At 50.9% G+C, this 25,771-nt stretch overlaps 1 protein-coding gene across 1 annotated transcript in view; it reads right to left on the minus strand.

Moving 5' to 3' along the window:
- Positions 1-19,554, minus strand: part of MGAT4B (alpha-1,3-mannosyl-glycoprotein 4-beta-N-acetylglucosaminyltransferase B) — a 52,391-nt gene extending 32,837 nt beyond the window's left edge. The window contains exon 1 of the mRNA XM_082324408.1: positions 19,316-19,554. Coding sequence (XP_082180534.1) covers positions 19,316-19,412 — 97 coding nt within the window. The 5' untranslated portion in view covers positions 19,413-19,554. The remainder of the gene's footprint in view (positions 1-19,315) is intronic.
- Between the last annotated feature and the right edge of the window lie 6,217 nt (positions 19,555-25,771).

Genomic DNA, 25,771 nt, shown 5'->3' on the forward strand with positions numbered 1-25,771 from the left:
AAAATAACTGGGCATGCTCCCTGGGCTCAGGGACCGCTTCCTTTACAACAGACAGTAATGTCTCATTACGGGAGAAACAAATACAATAAAGATGAATATTCCATCTTCCCCTAGCTACGTTTTAAGTGTTAAGCCAATACAAATTCTCAGGTTATATTTCACAAAAATAGCTACTCAAAAAAAACCTGCTGGCAGTGCAGCAAAGCAAATTTCATTTGAAAGATAAATCCTACATTCTTCATAGGCAGATGTGAAAATATATCAGGCTTTATCATAACAGCCCCTCCCAGGAGCAAAAAAAAGCCACAGAGTAAATTTACAACAAAAAAGTTGTTTCTTTCCCCTTCTTCCCCTATAGCGCTTAATACAGACAAAATTACAAGCAAACCAGCATTTACTGCATCTTATAAAGAGATGCTACACACCTTCCCAGCGCCGCGGTGCTCCGCGAAGTCCATACGGAATCAACCCAGCACTTGGCATCATCAGTAAAACACTTGGATGGCGAAACTACACGGATGCTGCAATTACTGTCATCACAAAATGACCATTCAGTTCCACTTCTCCACCGAGGCAAGACCGTACCAACCCTCCGCTAACAAACACCGCCTTGTCGGGGTGTCTGGGCACGAAGGCGCCTGACACCAGCCAGCGGCTGCCAGGAGATTGCTGGCAATTTAAGGACCTGCTTAACACTGAGGTAGACCAGGACACCATAGCATCACTATTTCTAGCTGATAAAAGGGCAAGCTCAACCTGCCTCTACAGTTTCGTGCAAACTCCTAGAAGCTGACATGTGAAATGGTCTTAAAGCTGCTCTTCGGTGCAGGATTATAAACCTGGATCACCACCGTCTTCCCTCCCACAGCAAGAACATCACACCGAAGGCCGATTATCCATCTCTTACCAGGATGGGGCAGGGAGCAAAGGAAGAAGCATCTTTAGTCGATTAAATCCCAGCTTGGTCTGAGCTAGCCGATCCTTGCAGAGAACATCCCTTGGTTGCTCCCCCAAACAAAATGAAACTCCCTACATGTGCAGAAGGTGTTGGAATTGGAGTGGAGAGAGACATGCAGCATACCCAGGAGTGTGCTGGATGCTTAGACACTAAAACCTGTGGCTCTGTTCAGTTCTGTACCTGCAGTTCTCACCTACCCCCACGGCTGGGAAGGGGATGGATTCGGGGATGGGACCACGGTGACAGGAGCTGGAATTGTCCCAGGCAGCAGCGGCACCAGGGGACTGAGGGAGGCTTCCAGTCTTGTGCCTCTTGCAATCTCAAGAAGACCTTTCTGGATTCAAAATATTTTTAATTAGGACTAAATCATTAATTATGACTAGTAACTTTAGCTTTAAAAAAAGTATGAAGCAGCCAATCACTTTCACCCCACTAACTAGGAAAAAAAAATCTAGAAGAAACCTGGTCTGCTTGGCAAAGCTTTCCTGCTGCCTAAACCGAGGCAGGGATAAGCTCAGTGATGACCTGAGGTCCAACAGAGCTGTGCAAGGGTGGCAGCTCCTGAGATTTGTAGCTTTGGCCGAACCCTGGCTGCAAACTCTAGAAATCCTGCTGGCCCAAAGTCCCTTGGGTTCAAGCACTGGAGGCAAACCTGCACCAAGAACCAGCTGTTTCTATGGATCCTAGCTTGGAAGAAGAGCTTAGGCTTTTGGGATTGCCTTTTTTTTTTTTTTTTTTAAGTTGGTTTACCATATATTCATTCCATCTATAATCTCCCCTTGCCTTGCATCTCCATTTTGAATTATTTATCATCAGGTATCACATTCATTTGCATACTTTATGAGGTGCAAAATAAATGATTAGTCATTACATATTAGACTCTCCCAAACCATCTGTGCTAGGCTCTGCAGCAGTTTTGTTTTGTTTTTTTCCTCTAATACTTGGGGGGGGGAAATCCAAGGGGAGAATTGGATTTGCTGGAAACAGAGAGTAAAAATAGTCCGCATACTTGCTGATAGCAAAGGCTTATTACTCTGTTATAGCCATGCTCCGCAAGGAACGCGCAGATGATCATCTTCTGTGTAATTTAACCGGTGATACAAACTGCAAGCAGTATTATTTCAAAGACCTTTATTTATTGATTAGAAACAAAGTCCTCTTCCTGCTCCCTCCTTGAGTCGTGCTGATTGCACACAATAGAGAGCTATCACTTAAAGAGCCAATTAAGTCAACTTCTGAAAGGTAATTGAATAGCTGAAATTCTTAGTGCAATATTGTACTGCATTATCTTGATTGCAACGAAGAAAAAACAAAGCAGTTGGAGCAATGGAAATTAGAGAATGAGGCATTGGCCATAGGCAGGAATATCGAAATGATGGAGACATTGCCAAAAAAAAAAAAAAAATTTCTTTCTATGGTTACTTCTAATCCTTGCTAGAGGTATGAGAAGGAAAAAAACAGCCTTGGTCTTATTTATTTTCTGCACTTGGCAGGACTTTACGAGGGATCGGCTGAGCTGCTGACCGGGCGCAGAGAACAGTGTTGGCCACAGCCATACCAGCGCATCCCGCCCTGGGGAGGAACCCAACATCTGGGCGTCCCGTACTCAACCGAAAGCTTTGATTAAAGCATTTCTTGTGGCTGGGGCTTTATGAAGATAACGCCTTCTGTACGGATTCACCCACGCCTGATGGAGGAGGTCATACTATCCTCCAGCAGAGCCACCAACACACCTTCTCTGTTCTGCCCTTCTGGCTACCTTCAAAAGTACCTGGAGGATTTTAGATCACCTCTGGGATTTCCATACCATGGCCCAATCGGGCTAAAGCAAGACTAGGAGTTTGAAACCTGTTGGGAAGAAGGACATAGCTTCAGTCCCTTAGAAAAACCAAGCTTAATCAAAAAAAAAAGAAAGGGGGGGGGGGGCAGAGAAGGTGACTGTAAGCCTGCCAATATTCAGAAGTTACATAAAATCACTAATTTAAATGCAGTAAAAAACCACATCACAACTGAGAGCAGAGTCCTCAGGAACTTGAAGACACTGGCTGTACGTGGTCAATTCATCATCGGCTTCTGAGGAACTACTCAAAGTCCGAGCACTCGGGCTATAAAGCATTTACACAGGCACTTAAAAAGGAAGCTTTTTCCAAAGCAGGAAAAGAGGCGCCACAAAACATAAAAAAATCTCTCTTTCCTCTGTGCTGACAGCAGACTTTGGTGTGACCTACCACCCCTGTCCTCCTGCCCCTTCATCCACTTGAGTTTCCACAGCAGCAGAATCAATCCACCCAACCTTAGAGCAAATTAATGGCCAACTGCTGCTTTCCCGGAGCTGCTCTGGCACCGTCTGCTTCCCCACATATGTATTTTGTCTGGCACCAGGAGTCTTGCTGAAGAACATAGAGCTGAGCAGGGCGAGATGCTGCAGCATCTCAGCCCCAGGTATGCGGATGCTTTCTCCAGCTGTCCTTCCAGCAGCTACCACAGCGCTCGAGGTCCCTGCCCCGAGCCCCGCAGACTTTCCATCCCAGTACAAGCACAGACCTCCTGGAGCAACCCAATAAATGTCATTTCTTTGCCAGCAAATGTGCCAGCAGAGAAATGCAAACCCATTCTTTTGTAGACATGGCTTCTGTGTTTGAGGTGATGCAGGAGGGACGGTCAGAGGGAGGTTTCAAAGGGATTTACGCACCTTGCAGGTTGGGAACCCCTCCTGTGCCTTGACTTCCCATCTGTGAAATGGGCTGAACAATACCCAGCCAACTTTGTACAGGGCTTTGCTTTTCATCAATCCACTTCCACATCTAAGAATCCCATGCCACCACCCTCACCCTGCTGCTCTGGGGCCTCGGGAGCTGTCAGTCTGAACCAAAACATCCATTAACCCATCAGGAATTTGGCAGTGTCACGTAATTAACCTCTGAAATACACGTGGTACCAACGTCTGCTACCATGTGCCAGAAATACAGCATTAGCACACACCACTGACTCCTGCTCAAACTTCTGCCTCATTCATTTTCGTCAGTCGCTCCTCAGTGTATTTTGCAATTATCTCTCCAGTTCCTGCTGAAAGACAGGACACAATTTAAAGAACTTGAACAATTTTTTCAAACTTGAATGATCTTTACCCAAAAGAAGCCAGAAGGAAGCCTAGGCACTCAAATATACTGCAAGAGTCCCGGTCCTCAGACAATACTCCATAAATGGGAGCTTTAGTTTTTTCTTAATTCAGCAGACTGAAAGCTCATCAAATACAGCAAAGCGCCAGCCTCTCCCTGGTCGGTCTATACTTGAGACTTGTTCTATCTTTTCAAAAGCTCTTTTCAGTTACACAATCAAAAAAACCTGTAAGGACTGCATCTAGAACAGCTCTAAAAAATGTTTGTATTTTCCCTGAGAGCTTACGTCAACTCGTTGGACGGAGGAGCCAAGAGGAGAACTAATATTTCACGGAGCAGCCATTGCACATAAACATTGCCCCCCGACACAGATGCACGGTGAATACAATTACATCCTCACATCAATGACTAGTACACTCCAGAAACACCGTTTGTAGAAGACAAATAAATAAACAAACGTAAGCTTGAAATAAGGAACTATTTGACATTCTAGCAAGCCGCTTCACCTTATAATCATTATTTCCTGAGACACGCTGTGCTGGTTCGTATTCCAGTAACACATTCGTGTAACCGCACAGGTACAAGGGAAGCGTACAAATCATGTCTCGCAAAACAACTGTTGGCAAAGAGCAGGATTTGTGTATTCATTGCTCACCGCTGAACAGTTACATACATTTTAATTCCGACCTCAAACACAATTTGGACCATGGCAGATGTTTCCTATAGCACAGGCTTCCTTCGGATGAGAGTTAATTCAGTTTGAACATGGCAGCAATGAAGAAAGGGATTTAAACAAATATTTTCTGCTTCTTCTCTAAGCTTGATACTGCAGAGGTAAAAATGAGGGAGAACTAAATTGAACAGCTAAACCTGCCTCTCCCAGCCCCGGCTCTGAATTCGGACCAGCCCGGTAAGCCTGCGCTTCCCTGCCACCGAGGACTCCCCTCCCCGTGACACCAGCCTGTGTCGAAAAGAAATTAAATTATTTTGATGAGGTTCTTCCAGATGCACACTGATGTAACCGAGAGGAGAATATGCCTCTTGTTGTAGGCTGCTTAAGCTTCACCAAAAAAAGGGGGCATGCCCCTCTGCAAAACTCTTCTTCCTCTCCCCTTGTTATCCTCGGCAGCTTCCTCCTGTTACTGTACATTAACAAGCCGATCATTATTCCATCAGCCGCAATCAAAACCTGCCGTAAGATAAGATCCAACTGCAATTTTACATTCACGTAGTTGCCCACATTGAAGAGCCCTGAAATGCTCTTAACGAGGGGTATGCACAGGGATCGTCTCTTCACCTCTCAGCAGAACGGGCTTGGGAAGCGGCAGCTGCTTAAATAGCGCACACACGCAGCGGAGCAGTTTAAGGGGAAAAGAAATACTGTAAATAATTGAAATCACAGCAAGAAATGTAGGCAGAGCAGAGGGAAAGAGGGCAACTCAGAGGAAGCTGGCAGCAGAAGAGATAAGGACTTCTCCTGGAAGCCAAACGAAACAAGAGTACACGTACAAATATATCCACACCTTCTCACCTGTGCGCTATGCCACACACCAGCAGACAAAAGAAGCTCTTGACCTTTTCTGCACTGTTTGGCAATCCAAATTTTATGCACCTACGAGCCCTCTCTTGCCAACATCTTCCCCTTTCCTCCTCTCTGCCGAATCCGTAAGCCTGATGCAAACGACCCCCATGCTCGTCCCCAGCACGGCAGCAATCTTGGCCACCAAACGATGTCGATGAGCAGATGTGGATTTTAAATGGCCAATTCTACCCCTGATGACTGCCCCACCTACACGGACCCACTTCTCCTAGCCCAGCCTTTCCTGGTGAGGCTATGTGGAAGGCTTCCCCGCGCACCCAGCACGGCCAGGGCACACCAGAGAGGATCCTGCTCCCAGCTGGGGCCTCTGAGCACCACGGGGTCACCATCAGGGGTAGCTGCAGAAGCGACCACCTTTGGTTTGAAGGCTTTAGGAATATAATTAACCAGCGCTCTGGAACAACAGATGAGTGCTTGAAGTTTCAATCCCAGCAGTAAAACACCTCCTTTGATGACCACAGCTGCTATGAGGGGTTAAAGGTCATCATTTTGCCTGACCTTTAACTATTACAGCAATACTTCTTGACCTGCATTTTAGAAGCTATGAACCACAGCCCAGACAACAGCGGTCAGGCTAAGTGATCTGCCACTGTCTTGACAGATTTCTAGAGATGTGAAATACCTGCCTTTCTCAAGTGACTTGAACGATGCACACACAGAGAGCTCTGCAGACATCCAGAAAACCAACTCGCCCAAGCAGGAGATGGCAGGAGATAGTTTATTATGGTCTACGGAGGTAACACTTGGCACAACAGCTCCAGGTACCACTTCATCACAGCATAGGGTTGAGGAAAGGAGACTTCAACTAGCAACTCCGCTAACCAGACACCTTTAACGAGGAGCAAGCACTGAGATTTCTTAGCGAGTGGTTCATTCAAAGGGCATGCAGTGATATCAAGAACCAGGTAAAAATCCCCATTAAGATCTCTGTGGAAGTCAAGAGCATGTAGGAGGGCTGGTGTTCTCAGAGATAAGATGGATATCTTGCCTTACGCAGCAACCGATCGATTTTTAGGGGTCAACTGCCAGACCCCACCAGACTCCTCTTGCAGAATATTGGCAGTTTTAGGGCAAAAGCCTACGCCAGGCACCACTGTTAAAGTTCAGTCCTGCTCCTAGACCACAGGACTAGTAACTGTGACCAGAAGGCGAACAAACCTTGGTACTGACTCTTCTGTGTGAGCAACTGCGTTTAACAGCTGCTGTTTAAGACACATGTCACCAAGGTGAAAGGGGACCACGTTTCTTAAATGTAATTCATTTCTTAAACAGCCTTCCAGAGGCAGCAAGGATCCCATGTACCCTCTTCTCTACACACAGCCCTACTATGCAAGTGCCTTACCTGGATGTGCCTAATTGCAGAGCAGACCCTCTTGCAGGCTACCTGTCCCAAATCCAAGCCTGGCATGGGAGGGCTGCGCTTCACGTGCCTCTAAGGACATCCTCTGGTTGGGACAGGCAAGTGACAGCTCATGAAGGTGTGAACGGCAAATCTGGTGTCGAGAACAACTTCCAGTCCACAGCAAAAATAGACATACCAGTTCCTTGGATTGGCCCGTGTAACCTCTCTGTGCCACATGAAGGAGACTGGAAACCCAAGTCCACCTTGGACAGGACAGCATTCCTTGTTTGACTTCACATTAAAAGCAAGGAAGCCCTTCTGTACTTCCAAAAGACATCTGAACCTTAATGTACTGCCATGCCAGCAAGTAAGGATGGGAACCTTGTGATTCAAGAGGGTCTGCCACTGAGAAACTACATTTGAGCACTCTCCATGCGGTGAACGATGGAGTCCTCGCCTGACAAGACAGCCACGCACAGCATCTGTCCTCCAGCGTGCAAAGGGATGATGCTGACTGCCCATCCTCCTCTTCCAGCTGGAAGACGGCTCGTGGGCAGCCGTCTCAGCTGAAGTCCCCAGACCTGGCTCCCGTTGTCAGATGCACTGCCTGGCTCACCGAAGGATGCTGCAGCTGGTTCAGGCATGCCTCGGTTCGCTTAGTGTGAGGCTGGAGAGAAAGGACTCTCTGACAGCTGGCACAGGCAGCTGCCTGCAGCTGGTGGGGGATAACGAAGAACCAGCCGCTTCTTAGACGTGCATTTCTGTCACCCATACCTCCGAACAGCAGATTTCCTCTGACCACGGGGTCGTGGAGAACAGAGATGCCGTAAGGCAGATCTCTGAATGCTGTCAACTGATCCGACCCCATCCAAATGTCACGGTTGCTGTCAATACAAAACTGTTCCTTTCTCTTCCTGCCATCCTCCACTTCATCCATTAGGTTCAAACACAAAGGCAGCAAAGAGCCTACAACAAGAGCCTCATTAACTGACTGTACAACTGGATTTGTTTTGGAGCACAGTGCCGTCCCCCACACTGCAAGGCAGAGCTCTTGCTGGGGGGAAAAAATGGATCAAATTAAAAAATATCTTGCATACCTTAATAGTGCAAGCAGCTCTTCTGTCAGACTTAAAACAACAGCATTACCAGCTGCAAAAGAGAAAAAAAACCCAGGAAGTCTCCCAAAACAGCGGACCAAATGAAAAAAGAAAAGGATGAAAGAGGTTTCAAATACGCCCTGGAGAGAATGTGTGTCGCAGCTTTAACCGCGGCAGGGAGGGGGAAAAAGGGAAACAGGATAGCAGAGACCAGAAATCAGATATGTTAGGACCAACCAGGCAGATAAAAGATGGATGATCACCAAGCGATGATGGCTATTTTGGAATCAGCTAACTTCTGAAAATGTCTAGTCAGCTTTAGCATTTCATACACATGAAATTAGTGTCCACACAAGAGTACTCTCCTGAAAGGACAGGATTTAATCCAGCTGAGATAATTATCTAGATCCTTCTTTATCCCATTAGTGATTTTCATTCTCATCCTGGAACACCATAAGCGGATTGTTCAAGAATTATTTGCCATCCGCGGTTTCAATCCCGATCGGAATTATCTTTATACCATGGTATGAAGAAAAGAGATTACATCCCTGCCAGGGCTTGCTGCAATGCCCTCTTTTCTGAGGCTCCTTTTATCATTTTTGTTCCATCAGGTGATGAAAAGAATCAGAAAACAATTGTCACAGACATGATTTTGCCCTCTCCTCCTCTTCCTTCCCCACGCGTGCGTTTGGGAGGAGGAGGACGCGCTCTTCCCACCGCATCCCCTGCAGGAGATGCACCACTGCACCTGCACGGAGATGAAGCTCAACGAGACTTAGTCATCAAATTACCCAGGACAGGATCCAAAAACGCTCCCAGCTTCCTTTTGCGCCACGATCCACTAATAAAAGAACAAGGATGAAACTGTTAAAACCAATTAAACAAATCACTTGATGCAAGAGAAAGAAGTGGGATTCACTGCAACTAGAGATCCCAGGGGCATATGCTAAACGTCGCGTTTCGTGCTCTCTAGTAATATATGTCACTATGCAAGCTCCGATGGAGAGAAAGCCAACATCCTTCAAACAGCCAACACAATCCCTTGCTTCAAGGCCTAAAACAACAAGAAGACAAAATTCCCCTCCCAGCCTCTCTAACCGCCTGCCAGGTTTTGTATTAATGGAAGAATTACATCTCCTTCCAGGTATAGCGAGGACACAGCTCGTCTCCCCATGGGCATCCACCAGTCTGCCCAGCAGTGAGGAAAGATGCCTGGATGACACAAAAGCTATCCCTCCTCCTTATAGAAACATAAGGAGGTAGGTATTCAGACCTGACATGAATAGGAATGCATGCATTTTTTAAAAAAGCATGCTTTACGACTGTGTAATGAGATCTGTAGGAGAGTTATCTTTATAAACAAGTTATTAAAAGGGGGAGGAGGGACACAATAATAGCAGGTGCCAATTACTCAGCTCCCAGCAGAGACTTTCCAATTTCTCACCTTCCCCCAAAGCAAGATGTGCCGCTGTATGGCAGCACATTTACTTGCAAGTGTAACACCCTTTCCGAGTATTGCTTCTCTCCCACAACGCAAAGCTGCATTGCTGCTGTGCCGCCACTGGAGAGGGGCAGCCCAGTTCCCCACCAACCCTGCACCAGAGTTGAGACCAATGCGGCATGAAATTAATTTGGAAAGAGTGAAACAGCAGAAAGTTAATAAAATTATCTTTTTATTTGACTCCAGAATCTGGCCACTCCTCCCGCCAACAGGAACTGCAAATTTGTGAGCTAATTGCGACTGCCAGTTTTGCGTCTCTGCAAATATCTGCTTAGTTTCAGGAACAAAACGCCAGTAACGATTTTGTTATTTTAAGACAGCGGCGTAGTTTCAGACAGTAAACGTCCACACTGCAACTGGAGCCGTCAGAGAGATCCCATCCTTTGAGACAAGAACACCAAGGTAATGATTAATATTACAAAAGTAATCCGAGTCTTTAAAATCATTATTTCCAAAATCAGCAAATAATTACCAAGGCCTTCAGCAATCAATACCCAAGATAAATAGACAACTAAATTGCAAAAGAAACAGAAGAAAGTAGTTAATATTTGCCAAACGCAAGCCAAATACACTTTTTCATGGTAACCAAATACTTTCAGTAAATAGATATTTTAGCTCACTGGAGAGGCACTTCCAGAATGTAATAAATTAATCTAATAAAACAGACAGACAGGGTGGAACCAGACATTAACGAAACACAAACTGATCTATACGGAGCCAGCCCACAATCCATGTCCTAATTACGCTCATCCACCATTCTGGGTACTTACCTCCCCCCCCCAGGTCAGCTCCGTAGCTCGGGGAAAATGCATCTTTCATGCAGCTTCTCCGGCACGACAAAGCAGAGAATTTCAGCCATCAAAGGACAAAGTTTGTCCTCAGCTAGAATTTGCATTTCCAATTTTTTTTCTAAATACTTCTCGCTCCCCCAAGTCAGCAAATTAATCTGCTTTTAAACACGATTCTTGCTTCACCTTCAATTTCGTTTAAGCTCCATCCGCGAGGCGCGGGCTGAGCTCTTGCCGCCCGGCAGCGCAAGCCACCCACGCGCGATGCCCGTGCGAGCGTCCCCACGGCGCGTCCCCACCGTGGAAGCGGGAGGGTTCGTCCTGGGGGGCTGCACCCTGCCTCACCATCACTGCTGGGACCCGGAGGGACTCGGAGCAACCCCTGACACCCGGCGCAAGGGCCAGCACCACCTCCTCACCCGGCAGCCCAGCCCTTACCAGCTTCTACCCAAAAATCACTGCTTGGATTTAACAAAGCCACGCTATTAGGTGAGCATCTAGTCAAGTTCCTCGAACGGTGGATAACTTGAACGGGACAAGATTAAAAGAGGGAGAAAAGTGTGGGAAGATGTCCATCCTGGTCATTTTCTGCAACATCAAAGGAAGAAGGAAGGGAGGAAACCGAGGGAAATGGAAGACAGAGAAAAGATATCAAAGCCAGCTCCAGAGAGAGCGCAATGAGAGATGGCACGAAAAAGGAATAGTTAAAACACGAAAGGCAAGATCAAATAAAAGCAAAAGATCAGAGCCTGGGCACAGAGAGGAGGGAGGAGAGACCACCACACCACTTTCACCAGCATTAACTCAATAATTCATTTGCCAGGTACTTGTCTGTGGCAGTGGTTGAGCCTGAGAGACTCCAACACCGTCCAGGTCCATCCATCCACCAGGCAACCCATACGGTCGAATATTATTCTTGCTCTTCACATCCACCATGGGGACACCGCACAGCACCCGTCTTTTGGGAAGGAATACAGCAATTTAGTCCTCATTCAGAAAACTTCTCCAGCTTCATACAGAAGTTGTGCTTGGTACTGGCAGGGTTATTGCCACTACTATGCTTCCACTAGAACAGGCTATACAAACATGCAGTGCTTTACACATATCTTTAGTAGCTCGTATCTCTGTACTGGAAGTTTCTCTTTGATTATTTACAAGGACTTTTGAAGGCTACATAACTTTTTTAGTACCACAGGTCTCCTCTCCAAGCCATGAAATTCCTCGGAGCAGTGACAATATATAGAGGATTTATTGCAGCGTAAATACAAGTAGCGAGTGACAAAAAAGGGTCTCCAGGTTAAACCTTATTTCCAGAAAGCTCTCGCCATCACAGGGAGAGAAGAAAAACCTACGTGCTCTAAGGCAGTCTTGCAAATGTGATCAGGATGGTCTAAAAACTCATTGAGGAATAGGCGTGGACCAGGTAGCAGCACCGAGACAAGCCAACGCCACGCTCTTCCCCCAGTTCAGCATCCATCCCACTACCAACAAGTCCTAAACCACCAGTGCAACAATTATAGTTACAAGTGAATGGACACTGCAACTCAACAAAACTCATAATGAAAATAAAAGACAGGTGGAGATTAATTTTTGCACAGAAGCTTCTTTAAAACCTAATGATGAGCATTTTAATGCTACTGCTGTCCACTTGAATATAAGCAGAAATGAAAACATCTTGCACAAACGTGTCTAGTCACTTCAAAATACAGATTAACCTTTAGGTAAGTATTTATCCTGTATGTAGCGCAAAAGGGCAGGAATACTTAAATATTAGGGGAGTCACTCCAAGGCAGAGGCAGGCAGGAGGGAAGATGGAGTTACGGAGCCGTCTCTGTGCATCAGAGACGCGTCCATGCTAATGCACGGATCCTGGAGACTCGACTGTGACTTGACACCGGCACAAAAACCAGAAGGAGAAGCAGGCAGTGCCACAATCAACGCAGAAAGAGATGATTTAAAACAGAAATCTGCCCCTCCCAGATTTTCTTGCTTTGCAAGAGAAGCCTGACATGAGCTCAAAAACAAACCCAAGGAGGGCATCGCTGAGTAAAAAAACCCCTACACTTCAATTCAAATAAAAAAGGCAGAAAAAACCACAATCTTCTCCCTGAATCAGCCAGCTGTTAAGCAGATGCTTGATCAGCACTCCCCGAAAAGCCTCTCCTCCTAACAGCGGTAACCTGCCAGCCCCCGCTGAAGCCCTTTGTTTATTTTAATACTTTCCATAATCCTTTAATTTGACCAGTGACTTCTGCCACTGCGGCAGCCCTCTTCACCCACCGAGCCCCGCCGATCTCTTGGGCTTTGTCTCGTGAAAAACAAAACATCAACATTAAAATTGGCACGATAAAGATACGGAAAATCTTCACGTGAAACATAAAGCTTCGTCTCCAAATAGTTTTAGGCAGGTGGCTCGGCCCCACCTCTGCAAAGGTTTCCTGCAAAGCGCCGGGTGGCTGCGGGTCTCCGTGCCAAGCCAGGTGCCCCAGGACGGATATTTGTTCGTGTTTCTTTACACCATGAACTGAGAAATTGGTACTTTGGTGACTGGTCTGGGTTTTGTGAACAGGGAGAACCGCGGATAACCCAAGCCTACCTGCAGTAGCCTGCTAGCAGCCTTGCCCAAGCCATCGCTAAAGCAATTCCTCCATCACTTAGCAGGCTTCAAAGCTTTCTAGAGATGACTGGCAACTTCACTTAAACTAGCCAGCTATAGATGTGTTTTACATTAAACACTAAGTGAATAATCAATGAACATTCAGGGTATAAGCACAAATCAATGATTTGTTTTAGATGAATCAAAGGGAATCACAAATGAGAGAGGGTTTTGTTCTGTAACAGAATTAAACCAAGAGAAGTACTTGATGTAATTGGGGGGGGGGGTGTTAACCTCCTCTGCCTGCTCCTCTCCTACGCGCTGACACAGACCCCGCTGTCACAGAAGCGCGGCTGTGTCCTCCAAAGCCCTGTGACAAGAGATGTCACTGTCCCCAGAGAGCAGATGGGAACCGAGGCATGAAACCAGCCAACTGGCTTTCCCAAGACTGGGAGGGATACGGCATAGCAAGGACATGAATCCAAGTCTCCTACACTGGGGAACACTGTCCCGGTTAGGAGAAAGCCCTCTTCCCCTTCCAGTAACTTCAACTCCATCACACAACCACAGCCTTTGTTGTTGGAGCAGCAATGGGACACGTGCAGTACAGGTCAAGAGCCCCGTTTAAAGACCTAATAAAAACTGCAAAGAATTAAAAACAGAAATACAGGTGACTCCAGACAATGAAAGACTTACTTTGATAAATGCATATCAACAGATTGCATGGTGTCCCTCGCTCTTGGGATGAATTTGGTCAAATCATACGCGGGATAGTTTTGCAAACGCTGCTGCATTCCAGCCACCAATTCCACACACAGTCTGCTGAGCACCACACAGGCCAAGGAAAGGCTCTCAGAAATGCTCCTGCACATCTTTTTATTCGCCGTGCATTTTAATGACAGATTTCTAAACTCTACGGTTCCTCAGCCAGGTCCCTGCTGGCACCTCCCCAGCCACCAGAAGCACACACCGGGGCTGCTGCCGGCGTCTCGCCTCCTGGTAAACGCTTCCAAGGGTTGCAGAGAAGCGACGCCAGCTCAGACCAGGGCTTTCACTCACACCCGTCTGGCTGCAGCCTGTGCCCAAGACCTCAAAGAAACTACAAAAACCTGAAGTCAAGCCGGTGCGGGTAACAGAAGTGAAAAAGCAGCGGGAACCCCCGCATGCCGCAAGATACGGCTCGTATTTAGCAGTATCACAAGCTTTGACTCTGCTGCTTCTAGAGCGGATTAGCGTTCATGGCTTTTATGCATTATATAAGAAGACTTTGTAAACACGCTCAGAGGAACGTCCCTCCGGGACAAAGTCTGCTTCTCACAAAGGACACCCCGAGCAAGCAGAGCATCCCGCTGTGCGCGGCACGGAGCAAGCAATATTTCTTTACGGAGACGCTGCCTGAGCCCGCCCCGCTGCAACAGGCACAGGAGCAACATCCACGCTGCAGCCAGTGCCCCGTGACCACCAACACCCCGGCATCCCGCTCCCCACCACGTTTGCAAGTCAAGGGAGGGACCTCACGCTCAGACCTGCGCCGAGATACCCGCCCGGGATGCCAGTGGCGAGTCCTTCAAGGAGCTGTGCGCATCTACTCTGAAGCGCTTTCCCAAGGCCCACGGGAAGAACAGTTCCCACGGGATGGACATCCAAAACACCGCACAATCAAAACTGATCTTAGGGGTGAGAACCTACTATGCAAAGAGCAACCCCACTTTGCAGGCAAATCTACAGGTATGGAGGTGCCTGCAGTTGTGGTTTTACAGTGGAAACCTGGAGCTGGCTGGTACTGGGTAACTATAAATCATGAAAATTTGAGGGAAAAAAAACCTGCCAGGGGATGCCTGCACAGGCAGCATGGGTACAGAGCCTACCTGAGCTGCGCAGCTGTGCCCCAGAGGTGCAATCCCAACCTCAAAACGCAGCACTTGCAAGGGGCAGCATGTCAGGAGTCTCCTAAAAGGTTCATACGAGGTTTAGAATTTCCTATTTGATTAAAAAAAAAACCCAAAAAAACAAACCAAACACACACTTAAAAACCAAATATCCTGCAGCATTTATGGCTCTGGAGTAGGCTGCAAGGGGCAAAGAGAAGGGCTGGAAAGACAGTACATGGCTGGTCGGTCAGTCAAGATGAGAACAAACATTATGGATGTGAGCTGAACAGTTTTCATCATTGGAAAGAAGAAAACCACAACAATTTAATTGCAGGTAGGTTAAATTGTTTGCCTTCGACCCATCTGCACCTGTGACTATCTAAAGTCATGAAAGCTTCTCCGTTTTACTGAGCCCTCAGTAAAACACCCCCTGTAATCCTCACGTCGGGCGTGCTAATGCCCGAGCCTGCCCGTGCCTTCCCAAAGGCTTGATCCTCCGACTGCAGGTCGCCCTCCACAGTTAAACCCTACAGGTCCGCCTCACGATGGCAGGTTACAGAAGAGCATCTTCCAAGGCAGCTGTTGGGTTTTGAAAGTTAAACCGCACTTAAACCTAAAATCAGCAAAGAGAGAATATTAAACTTTGGCCAAGACACCCACCACCGTGATGCACAGCACGTGGTCCAGCTCCGAACCACCCCGTGATGCTGGCCATCGGCCGCCTGGGTGACTGGTTGTGCTATTTGAGGCTGCCCTTCTCTTCCTACTCCAGCAGGCTATTTCAAACCTTGTTTATAATTGGAAAGAAGCAGCATCTGTTTTTGCAGACCACAAAGTCAAAACTTTACTAATAACCACAGCGTGGCAAAACACCATTAGCGGGTAAACAAACCCTGCATCGGTCACAGAAAAGCAGCTCTAGAGCTGGTTTGCCCTGGTTTATTTTCTTTTGACTAATTGTTTTGTCCTCCCAACACAGAGCGGGAAGACAAGCAGGCTCTGCAATGCTTTACATGTGTGTTTTTATCATTTTATTCCCCATCGGAGGCAATGCGGACACCTTGCCAGCCTTCCCCAAAACGCAACAACACAAGCAGCTCAGGATCACCAGGAATTGTCTCCAGCCACTCACGGAGGATGGCTGATGTTACAGAGGACTGGCAAACACGAAGCCTGTCTTTGAAAAATAAGGAAATGACGATAAGGAGGCTGCAGGAAATTACAGAATAATCAGCTTAACTTCAGTTGAAGTGCTTAGAAGACGAGGAGAACTTGAGCAAGAGCTAACCTCTGTTTATCAAGAACAAATCACATCAAATCTATCATATTTTTTCCTGTGACAGGGTGCCAGGACTTGTAGGAAGGGGAGAAGAAACAAAGATTTCAGAGACACCTCTGATAGTGTCTCACGGGACATCCCCATAACACAGCTAGGGACGCAAGGGCTGGACTGAGCCACCTGGAGGTGGGTGCACCACTGCGGAGAAGACCACCGGTGAACCGGTTGTTGCTCTTTGAGCACAGACCGGGAGGACCTTACCGAAGCGGGTTCCAGGAGAACCCATCCCAGATCTGATACCGCTCGGTGTTTTCATCCACGACTTGGCCGATGGCAGAGAAAACGTGCTGATTGCCTTTGAAGGCTACACCAAGCCGAGAAGGACTGCAAGCACGCAGGAGGACAAGATCAGAATTCAAAACAATCCTGACACTTTAGAAGAAGCAGTCTGAAAAAAAAAAGGATGCAGTTCAACAAGGACAAGCGTGAGGTAATGTGATATGGTAAGAATAATTAACCAGGCAAATACAAGATGAGGAATGAAAAGCAGGAAAAGTTCTGGAGAAGAATGGCTGAAGGGTCAATGGGATAAAAAAAAAAGAAACACGAGTCATCTGTGGCAAAAGTAAAAAGCAAACACACTGGGATGTATAAACAGGATCACTGTATGTAAAAGACCTGAAGTAATCCCTTATTCTGCTGAGTGAGAATAAGGCAGTGACTTCAGTCCTGTATCTTAGGTTAAACATCACCCTTCACAAAGGGTGATGGTCCAGAAGGGAGTAACATGAACAAATGCAGACCGAGAACACATGACATAAAAAGAATGACCAAAGGAACCAACATGGTTTAATCTACATTAGCAGGGAATAAGGGGAGACACAGTAGCAACTTCCAAATATCTAACAGGCTCCTGTGAAGAAGGAAGGAACTTTTCTGCCTGTGCCCAATAAATGGAAAAAGAAGAGCAATCATGAAACCAAACTGAAGGAAAAGACATTTCTGTTCAGACTGTAAGAAAAATCTAATGGCAGGGCTGCTAAATGTCAAACAGATTGTCCGGGGAGCTCAGGCGTCTCTGTCATCGGAGGTTTTTAAGAATGAATACAATAAACATCTGTCAGGAAGGGGCTGGTTATCACCGATCCTGCGTGGAGGCAGGAGGTGGACTGAATGACCTCTCAAGGTCTTCTCCAGCTCTGTATTGAATAACAGCCCGATACGCAAATGACCATAACAGCCGGAAACCTGCTGTGCTGACACAGCCTGACCCGCGTTATTTGTGACCTCTCGTAGCAATCGCTGTTTGCAAGTGACAATCTGCTGCTGTCAGAGGAAAACGTACCCCAGGGAGGGTCCTACCAAGAAGGACAGGGACAGTGGTACCCAAGGTTACTATTTTGGCACTTGAATGAGCAATGGGGAAAAGTGACTTGTTAAAAAACAAAATTGAGTCAAAGGACGGCACAGACTACCCAGCGGGGCTGGCCACCCTGCTTCAGAAAACAGGAGTGGCTGCTCGGAGCCCGTGCAGCACCGCACGCTGGTTTCACTTCATTTATGGGAGGGAGCTACGAGCAAAGCAACTGCTCAGCGGTAACCACAAGAAGGCAGCTCTCAGAGCGCTCCTCTGTCCCTGCACAACTCACCACGATCTAGCGTATCTGGCTGAAAGCGCATACAACACCACCTGGTTGTGCAAACATTTTGTCCAGCTAAAAATCTCACCGGCAGAAGCTAACTGATCCACCGGCGGGACCCCTGCGTGGCAAACGCCCGTCACCCAAACCTCTGCGAGGAGGCAGCTCTGGTGGGATTTAAACCACGTTAGCAGCATGGGAGGAGAGCGCTTCAGCTGATGAACGAGGCAGAGGAGCCCAAGCAGCTGCCCGTCAGATGCCCGCAGCTGCCAGGAGAAGACGGCACGTCCCCGGCGCTCCTGCCCTGCTCCCAGGGAAGGGGCTGGGCTGGACGGGCACCAACATGGGCTCATGTCATCCTGCCCATCGGAGCCAAAATGACCTCCCCTGTCCCCAGCTTTGCACCACGCAAAAGCTGCACCCTGTGACTGCGCGTGGCGTGCCGCGGGATTGCAACGCCGTCAAGTCACACCTTACACTCAGCAAAAGCTGCTTCTCACCTGTAGCGGGGAGAGATGCTTGTATGGCGAGCGGGAAGAGAGGGTCAAGGGCCGGACGGCCGGACCGCCCGCCTTTAACGACCCCTGAAATTGCAGGAACTGCAGAGCTGAGGGACTAGCACGGGTGTGAGAGGTTGCACACCCATACATGAGACAGACAGGCAATTCAGAAGCAACTACCAGAATTGACCTCCAGGCCAGGATAAATCCGGTGCGCTGCTTTAGTGAGCGACAGGATGAGGAAAAGCAGCTATTATGTTGTCAGGAAAAACCAGCGGCGAGCATCTCTGCGATACCTGCGCGGGATTTCCCCGCAGCCTCGACGGGACGGGGCCCCGCACCCCTGCTTTGCACCCACCTACTCGGTGCAAAACCAGCACCGATATTTAAGTGCCGAAGCCGGCAGCCCTCGCACCCGTCCCACATGCACTGAAGTTATGGACTCAGCATCGAGCCGCAAGAGCCGTGTGTGGCGTGGGGAGGCCAGGGCTGCTCAGATTTCCCTCCAGTTTGCCCTGAGACCCCCCCAGCCCAGGGGCTCCCCCAGTTGCTGGCATCACCACCTCCCCACACGGATTTAACCTGCGTGGTTCCCATCGCCCGCGAAGGTTTCGCCATAAAGGCGGGGGTGCAAAGCAGCGCATCGCCCAGGCGAAGCCCGGCGCACCCCGACCCAGACGACAGCCCGCCCCGCACCCCGCACCCCGACCCCTCGCCGGCGCCCCGGGGCCGAGCAGGGACCCCCGGGGCCGAGCAGGGACCCCCGGGGCCGCCCGCACCGCGGGTCCCACGGGCCACGGTCCCGCGGGGCCAGGGGCGCACAGGACCCCGCCGGGTCCGGATCCCAGAGGCTCCAGCAGGATCCTGCCCGTCAGCACCCCCCGGGATCGCAGCATCCCCCCCGGCTCCGCATCCCACCGCGGTCCCGCCGGGCCCGGCTCCCGGAGCGCCCCCCCCCTCCCAGCCTCAAGCCCCGGCGGCGGGGCCCCAGGCTCCCCGGGCGGAGGCGGCCGAGCCCCCTTACCTTTGTGCCCGCCGAAGGCTCCGTACCAGGAGAGCGAGAGCAGGGCGCACAGGCAGCCGAGCAGCAGCGTGAGCGCCGTGCCGCTGCGGAGCCTCATCGCCTCCTCGCCGGCGGGGGCGGCCGCATGTCCCGGGCGCGGCGCGGCGCGGCCTCGGCGGCCCCGGGGGCCCCGGCGAGCGCGGAGCGGAGCGGAGCGGGGCGAAGCGCCCGCCCGCCCGCATGCAGCGCCCGCGCCGGGCCGCGCCGGGCCGGGCCGCGCCGGGGCGGGCGGGGCGGGGCGGGGCCAAGGGGGCGTTGTTAAGGGGCGGGGCCAAGGGGGGTGTTGCTAAGGGGCGGGGCCAAGGGGCGGGGCGGCGGCGGGCGGAGGGCGCCCCCGTGTGGGGGAGTGCGGGGCCGCCGCGGGCAGCGGGGGGGGGGGGGAGGGGGGGAGCGGGAGTGGGAGTGTGTGTGTGTGTGTGTGTGTGTGAGTGTGTGTGTGTGGGAGTGTGAGTGTGTGTGTGTGTGTGTGAGTGTGTGTTAGTGTGTGAGTGTGTGTGTGTGTGTGAGTGTGAGTGTGTGTGTGAGTGTGTGAGTGTGAGTGTGAGTGTGTGTGAGTGTGTGTGTGTGGGAGTGTGTGAGTGTGGGAGTGTGAGTGTGTGTGTGAGTGTGTGAGTGTGAGTGTGTGAGTGTGTGGGAGTGTGTGTGAGAGTGTGAGAGTGTGTGTGAGTGTGGGAGTGTGTGTGGGAGTGTGTGTGAGAGTGTGTGTGTGTGAGTGTGAGAGTGTGTGTGAGTGTGGGAGTGTGTGTGGGAGTGTGAGTATGGGAGTGCGAGTCTGTATGAGTGAGTGTGTGTGCATGAGTGTGTGTGTATGAGTGTGTGAGTGTGTGAGAGACTGTGTGTGTGTCCGTGTGTGTCCGTGTATGCATGTGCATGCGTGTGCACGTGTGTACGTGTGTGCACGTTCATGGCTACATACATAAACACCCATACCTATATACGTGGCTCATTGATGTACCCGTGCGTGCTGGTGCACATGTGGATGTCCGTATGAAGATGCTATACACCCACGGGTGCCTTCGCGGGTCTGTGCACGTGTGCGCACGTGTGCACGCCTGGGTCCATATGTCTGTGTGTGCACGTGTGCACGTGTGTCTGGGTCCGTATGTCTGTGTGCAAGTGTGTGTACACGTGTCTGGGTCCGTACGTCTGTGTGCGTGTGTGTACATGTGTCCGGGTCCGTACGTCTCTGTGTGTGTGTGTGTGTGTGTGTACACGTGTCTGGGTCCGTACGTCTGTGTGCGTGTGTGTACATGTGTCCGGGTCCGTACGTCTCTGTGTGTGTGTGTGTGTGTGTGTACACGTGTCTGGGTCCGTATGTCTGTGTGTGCGTGTGTGTACATGTGTCCGGGTCCGTATGTCTGTGTGTGTGTGTGTGTGTGCGTATACACGTGTCTGGGTCCGTATGTCTGTGTGCATGTGTGTGTACACGTGTCTGGGTCCGTATGTCTCTGTGTGTGTGTGTGTGTGTACATGTGTCTGGGTCCGTATGTCTGTGTGTGCGTGTGTGTACGTGTGTCCGGGTCCGTATGTCTGTGTGTGTGTGTGTGTGTGCGTATACACGTGTCTGGGTCCGTATGTCTGTGTGCATGTGTGTGTACACGTGTCTGGGTCCGTATGTCTCTGTGTGTGTGTGTGTGTATACACGTGTCTGGGTCCGTATGTCTGTGTGTGCGTGTGTGTACGTGTGTCCGGGTCCGTATGTCTGTGTGTGTGTGTGTGTGTGTGTGTGTGTATACACGTGTCTGGGTCCGTATGTCTCTGTGTGTGTGTGTGTGTGTGTGTACATGTGTCTGGGTCCGTATGTCTGTGTGTGTGTGTGTGTGTATATGTGTCTGTGTCCATGTCTGTGCATGTGTGTGTACGTGTCTGTGTCCATATGTCTGTGCGTGTGTGTGTGTGCATGTGTTTGGGTCCATATGTCTCTGTGTGTGTGTGTACATGTGTCCGGGTCCGTATGTCTGTGTGCATGTGTGTGTACACGTGTCTGGGTCCGTATGTCTGTGCGTGTGTGTGTACACGTGTCTGGGTCCGTATGTCTGTGCGAGTGTGTGTACATGTGTCCGGGTCCGTATGTCTGTGTGCGAGTGTGTGTACACGTGTCTGGGTCCGTATGTCTGTGCGTGTGTGTGTGCACGTGTTTGGGTCCATATGTCTGTGCGTGTGTGTGTACGTGTGTCCGGGTCCGTATGCCTGTGTGCGCACGCAGCGGTACCTAGGCACGGGGCAGCACGCATCTCTGGGCTCGGGGGTGCGCGTGGCCCCGTGCGTCGGCGTCCCCGTGCACCGGGCCCTGCGGAACCGGCTCTCCGCGCCCGGGGTGCGCGCGGTGCCTGTAGGGAGGTGGGTGCTCAGCCCCCGTGCGCGGGGCGTCCCCGTGTCCCCACGCGCGGGGGCTGTGCGCAGGCGGGGGCGGTGCAGGACGAGGCCGGGGGCAGCAGCCCCCGTAGCCGTGCACCCCATATTCCTGCCGTTTCCACAGACGCGTTTCTTCTGGGTTACGGAAACAGCATCTAATGTTTGTTGGGCGAAAATCGATGCCAGATGAATATCGCAAATGGAAGCTGCCGCCTGGAAGGACATCATCGCTCTTCCAAAGGACCTGGCATTCAGGGGTTACGGCCTCAAGCTGCTCGCCTGGATGAAGGGCAGAAGAAATCAGATTTAAAAATTATTTTGCTCATGTTTTCTTCTGTTAATGGGTCTGGCTTTATTTCATTATAGACTAGGAGGAGCTGTACAGCGAGGTCGGGTTCGAAATGCTGAGTTTACGTATCTCCATCCCCTGAACTTACTCCCGCGGTTGTTCGTGAGGTCGAACAGGAGGCGGCAGCTCGTGTGCCCCGTACACAGGTACGTCATTCCTCTGGCTGAAGTTGTCATCTTCCATTCCCCGGACCTCTTTTTGTAAGTATATATTTCTCAGATGTGTAAATATTGCGGGACTGGCTTCCAGCGATCAAAGTCTGTTGCTCAAAATGTTTGGATCAATTAGGGAGTAACGTAAAGCGAAGCGTGTGCCAGCGCCGGAGGCAGGAGCGGCGATGGAGGCGCTCGGCGATGCTCGGCCGCAGCCTCGGCGCCGGCCCAGGCGGCAGGCAGGGATGCGCTGGGAGCCAGCCAGGCTCCGCAGGCACGTCTCCTCCGGGCAGCGCTCCAGCCGAGGCGGGAATCCGTCTGAAACGGGGAAATTCTGGCAAAGGGGTCCTCAAGCCTCCGCTCCGTTTCCTTCTGGAAAGGCGAGGGGTGAAGGGAGCTCGGCGCCCAGGAGGGGTGGGTGCACCTCGAGGTGCTCTGGGGGGTACGTGTGCCTCGTTGGAAGCCGTAAACGTGTGTGAGGAAAAGCACAGGTCGCCCATTTCTGCAGGAGATGGTCTTGTCCCTACCTGTGTCCTTAGGCTTTTCTCTGATTTATAAAATAAACCACACTTAGTCCAATCTTGAAATGGCCTCTCCTGCTGATGAGAAAATCTGGGAAGGAAATCAGCAGCGGGAGCCCTTTGGATGGCACCAAAAGTTCCTGCCTCTGCTGCCAGAAGACAGCGAGGAGCTGCGGGGCCGCAGCACAGACCGCTGCTCACACCGGGCACGTCCCCGAGGAGGGAAATGCACCGAACGCCGCTCTCGGGAATACTGAAATAAAATCGAGGGAGGCTGGGTCTGTGCTTCCTCACCTGGATTTTGCAAGGCATTGCCCAAGCAACCACCACCTGCACAACGTGAGCCAGCGGCGCGTCCCCTGCCTCAGGGCAGCCCGGCCCTTGGGCGCTTGGTGGGCTCCATGGAGAGCAGCCACGTCCCAGGGCTCAGACCCCAGCCCAGCACACCCACCCCGGCTCCACGTCCCCAGGCTCAGACCCCAGCCCAGCACACCCACCCCGGCTCCACGGCCCCAGGCTCAGACCCCAGCCCAGCACACCCACCCCGGCTCCACGGCCCCGGGCTCAGACCCCAGCCCAGCACACCCACCCCGGCTCCACGGCCCCGGGCTCAGACCCCAGCCCAGCACACCCACCCCGGCTCCACAGCCCCGGGCTCAGACCCCAGCCCAGCACACCCACCCCGGCTCCACGTCCCCAGGCTCAGACCCCAGCCCAGCACACCCACCCCGGCTCCACGTCCCCAGGCTCAGACCCCAGCCCAGCACACCCACCCCGGCTCCACGGCCCCGGGCTCAGACCCCAGCCCAGCACACCCACCCCGGCTCCACGTCCCCAGGCTCAGACCCCAGCCCAGCACACCCACCCCGGCTCCACGGCCCCGGGCTCAGACCCCAGCCCAGCACACCCACCCCGGCTCCACGTCCCCGGGCTCAGACCCCAGCCCAGCACACCCACCCCGACTCGCTCCGTGGCTGCAGCTAAAGCCTCAACCACACCAGCAACAGCATTTCCACCAGGAAAGCAAACAAAACAAGCCCCAGAAGCTCTGTCCCACCCAGCCTGCTTGCTTTCTCACCCTAAACCTACGTGTTAAACCCGGGAGCTAACAGAGGCTTCACAGGAATGAATGGCAAAAACCCTCCAGAGGTGGCAGACAAGTAAGAGCCGCTTGTGGGAAAGGCGTGTGAAATCCTGCTGCCGCTAAAGAGTTCAGAGAAATAACACAACACGTTTTGGTGCATTAGATGCTGGGTGCTTATTTTCAGCTGTGCAAAACGCTCCTGCTGCTTGGGATCTGTGGTGTGTCTGCAGCAGAAGAGAACAGAATAACATTAATAATTTCCCCGAGACAATTAATTAGACTCTTTCCCAAGGATAAAGCTTAATCGCATTTCTGCTGTTATACTTTGTCTTCATAAAAGTCCCAGGAAATGAATGAGCTTTATACCACCCTCGCATGACAAAAGCCTTGGGCTCTCCCGGAAAAAAATGAGGGATGCAGCAAAATTGTCAGCACTTGCGATTTTTTATATCAGACCTGCAAAGTTCACTTTTATTCTTGAAGTCCCTCCCACCTACCCCAGTTTTGGCTTTTATTCTGTTTTTAAAAAGCAAGTTTTGAGCCTTGGTCCTTTTGCAGAGCAAACTTTAAAATGTGAACTGCAGAGACTCAAACCCCCAACAGCAAATAACAGAGGGAAGATGGTTTTTAAGGGGATCTCATGATCTTTGGATGGTTGATGTTGGCAAAACTGAGCACATTGCAAAAATTAGGGCCTTCCACAGAAAGCACTCCAATAGCAATCCACAGGTCCTGAGGCCATAACAAAAATTAGAAAGAGAAAATATCTATTAGGTCTAGATATAAAATGTAATCCAGATTTACAGCTGATTTTGTCAAGCTCTCTAAGGAGCTTGGCTCCGGCATTTGACTCTGGCCCATCTGCGAGCAGGTCGGGCTCGGTCCTTCCTGCGCTGCTTTAAGCAAAGAGCCCTTGCTATTTTCTCATAAAACAAAGTAACTTCATTTCCTACGTGTTTTATAGGTCTCTGTGTTCAAACGTCACCAGGGCTTGTTTCACTGCAGTACAAAAGCTCCCAAACTCTCCCTAGCCACGAGAGAAGAGCATCACGACAGGGTGCTCACCCTCGATGTGTTGACACGTTGATGCTTTCATTCAGGGCAAAAGCTACGAGTCGGGTTCTCAAAGCAACGCTCACCCCGAGCAATTCGTGTAGGTGGCAAAAAGTTCCTTCTCGCCTTTGGGAACACGAAATCCTTACGTATTTGCACGACACCCAGACCGTGTCTGTACTTTGTGCCTGCTCTCCACCCGTTTTCCCTACCTGCTCCTTTGTCTCAGCGAAAAAAACTGTCCCAGAGTTTTCTGCCCTTAAAAGTTTCATGTCACACCAGTGAGGAACGGTGCTGAGCCTGTGTAAACACCTGACGTGGCAGAGTTAACCTTTCGTAAAACTCAGCCTCAAAAATGAGACAGCAAAAAAACCCACTTGGTTTTCCTTCTGCCTGCACTGCTCAGGAAGGAGGGTTTCTGCTTCGGAGGCGGCGAACAGTGTTTTTGCTGGGCTGGAGGAGGAGGGACGCTGTCACGGGAGCGGGCTGACTCACCAGCATCTGACCAGACGCGTCCCGAGGACCCTGCACCGCTCCAGAAGCCTCTGGAAGGAGCCTGCGGCACCGTGGGCACCGTGGCACCCGGCCCAGCCCGGCGAGCCCCCGCGCCGTCCCTCCGTCACCGCACACCGTCCTGCCAGGGCCGGGGGGTGCACGGGGGCCAGCCCTCCCCTCCCCACCAAACGGCAGCCCTCCGGCGGTGCCGGGGCAGTGCCGGGGGCCCCAGGCGAGAGCGATGATTTGGGGGAGAATTCCCTCTGGAAAATCATCAGCAGCCTCTGTTGCGGTTTGCAAGCAAGGAAAAGACTGGACAGGCCCCCCCCCCCCCCTTCATCCTGCCAGGGCTTTACTGTGAACATGAAAATTTTGGACATAAGGAGCATTTCTGGTGATCGTGCCCTT

This window comes from Platalea leucorodia, assembly GCF_965183815.1.
Source record: "Platalea leucorodia genome assembly, chromosome: 11".
NCBI lineage: Eukaryota > Metazoa > Chordata > Aves > Pelecaniformes > Threskiornithidae > Platalea > Platalea leucorodia.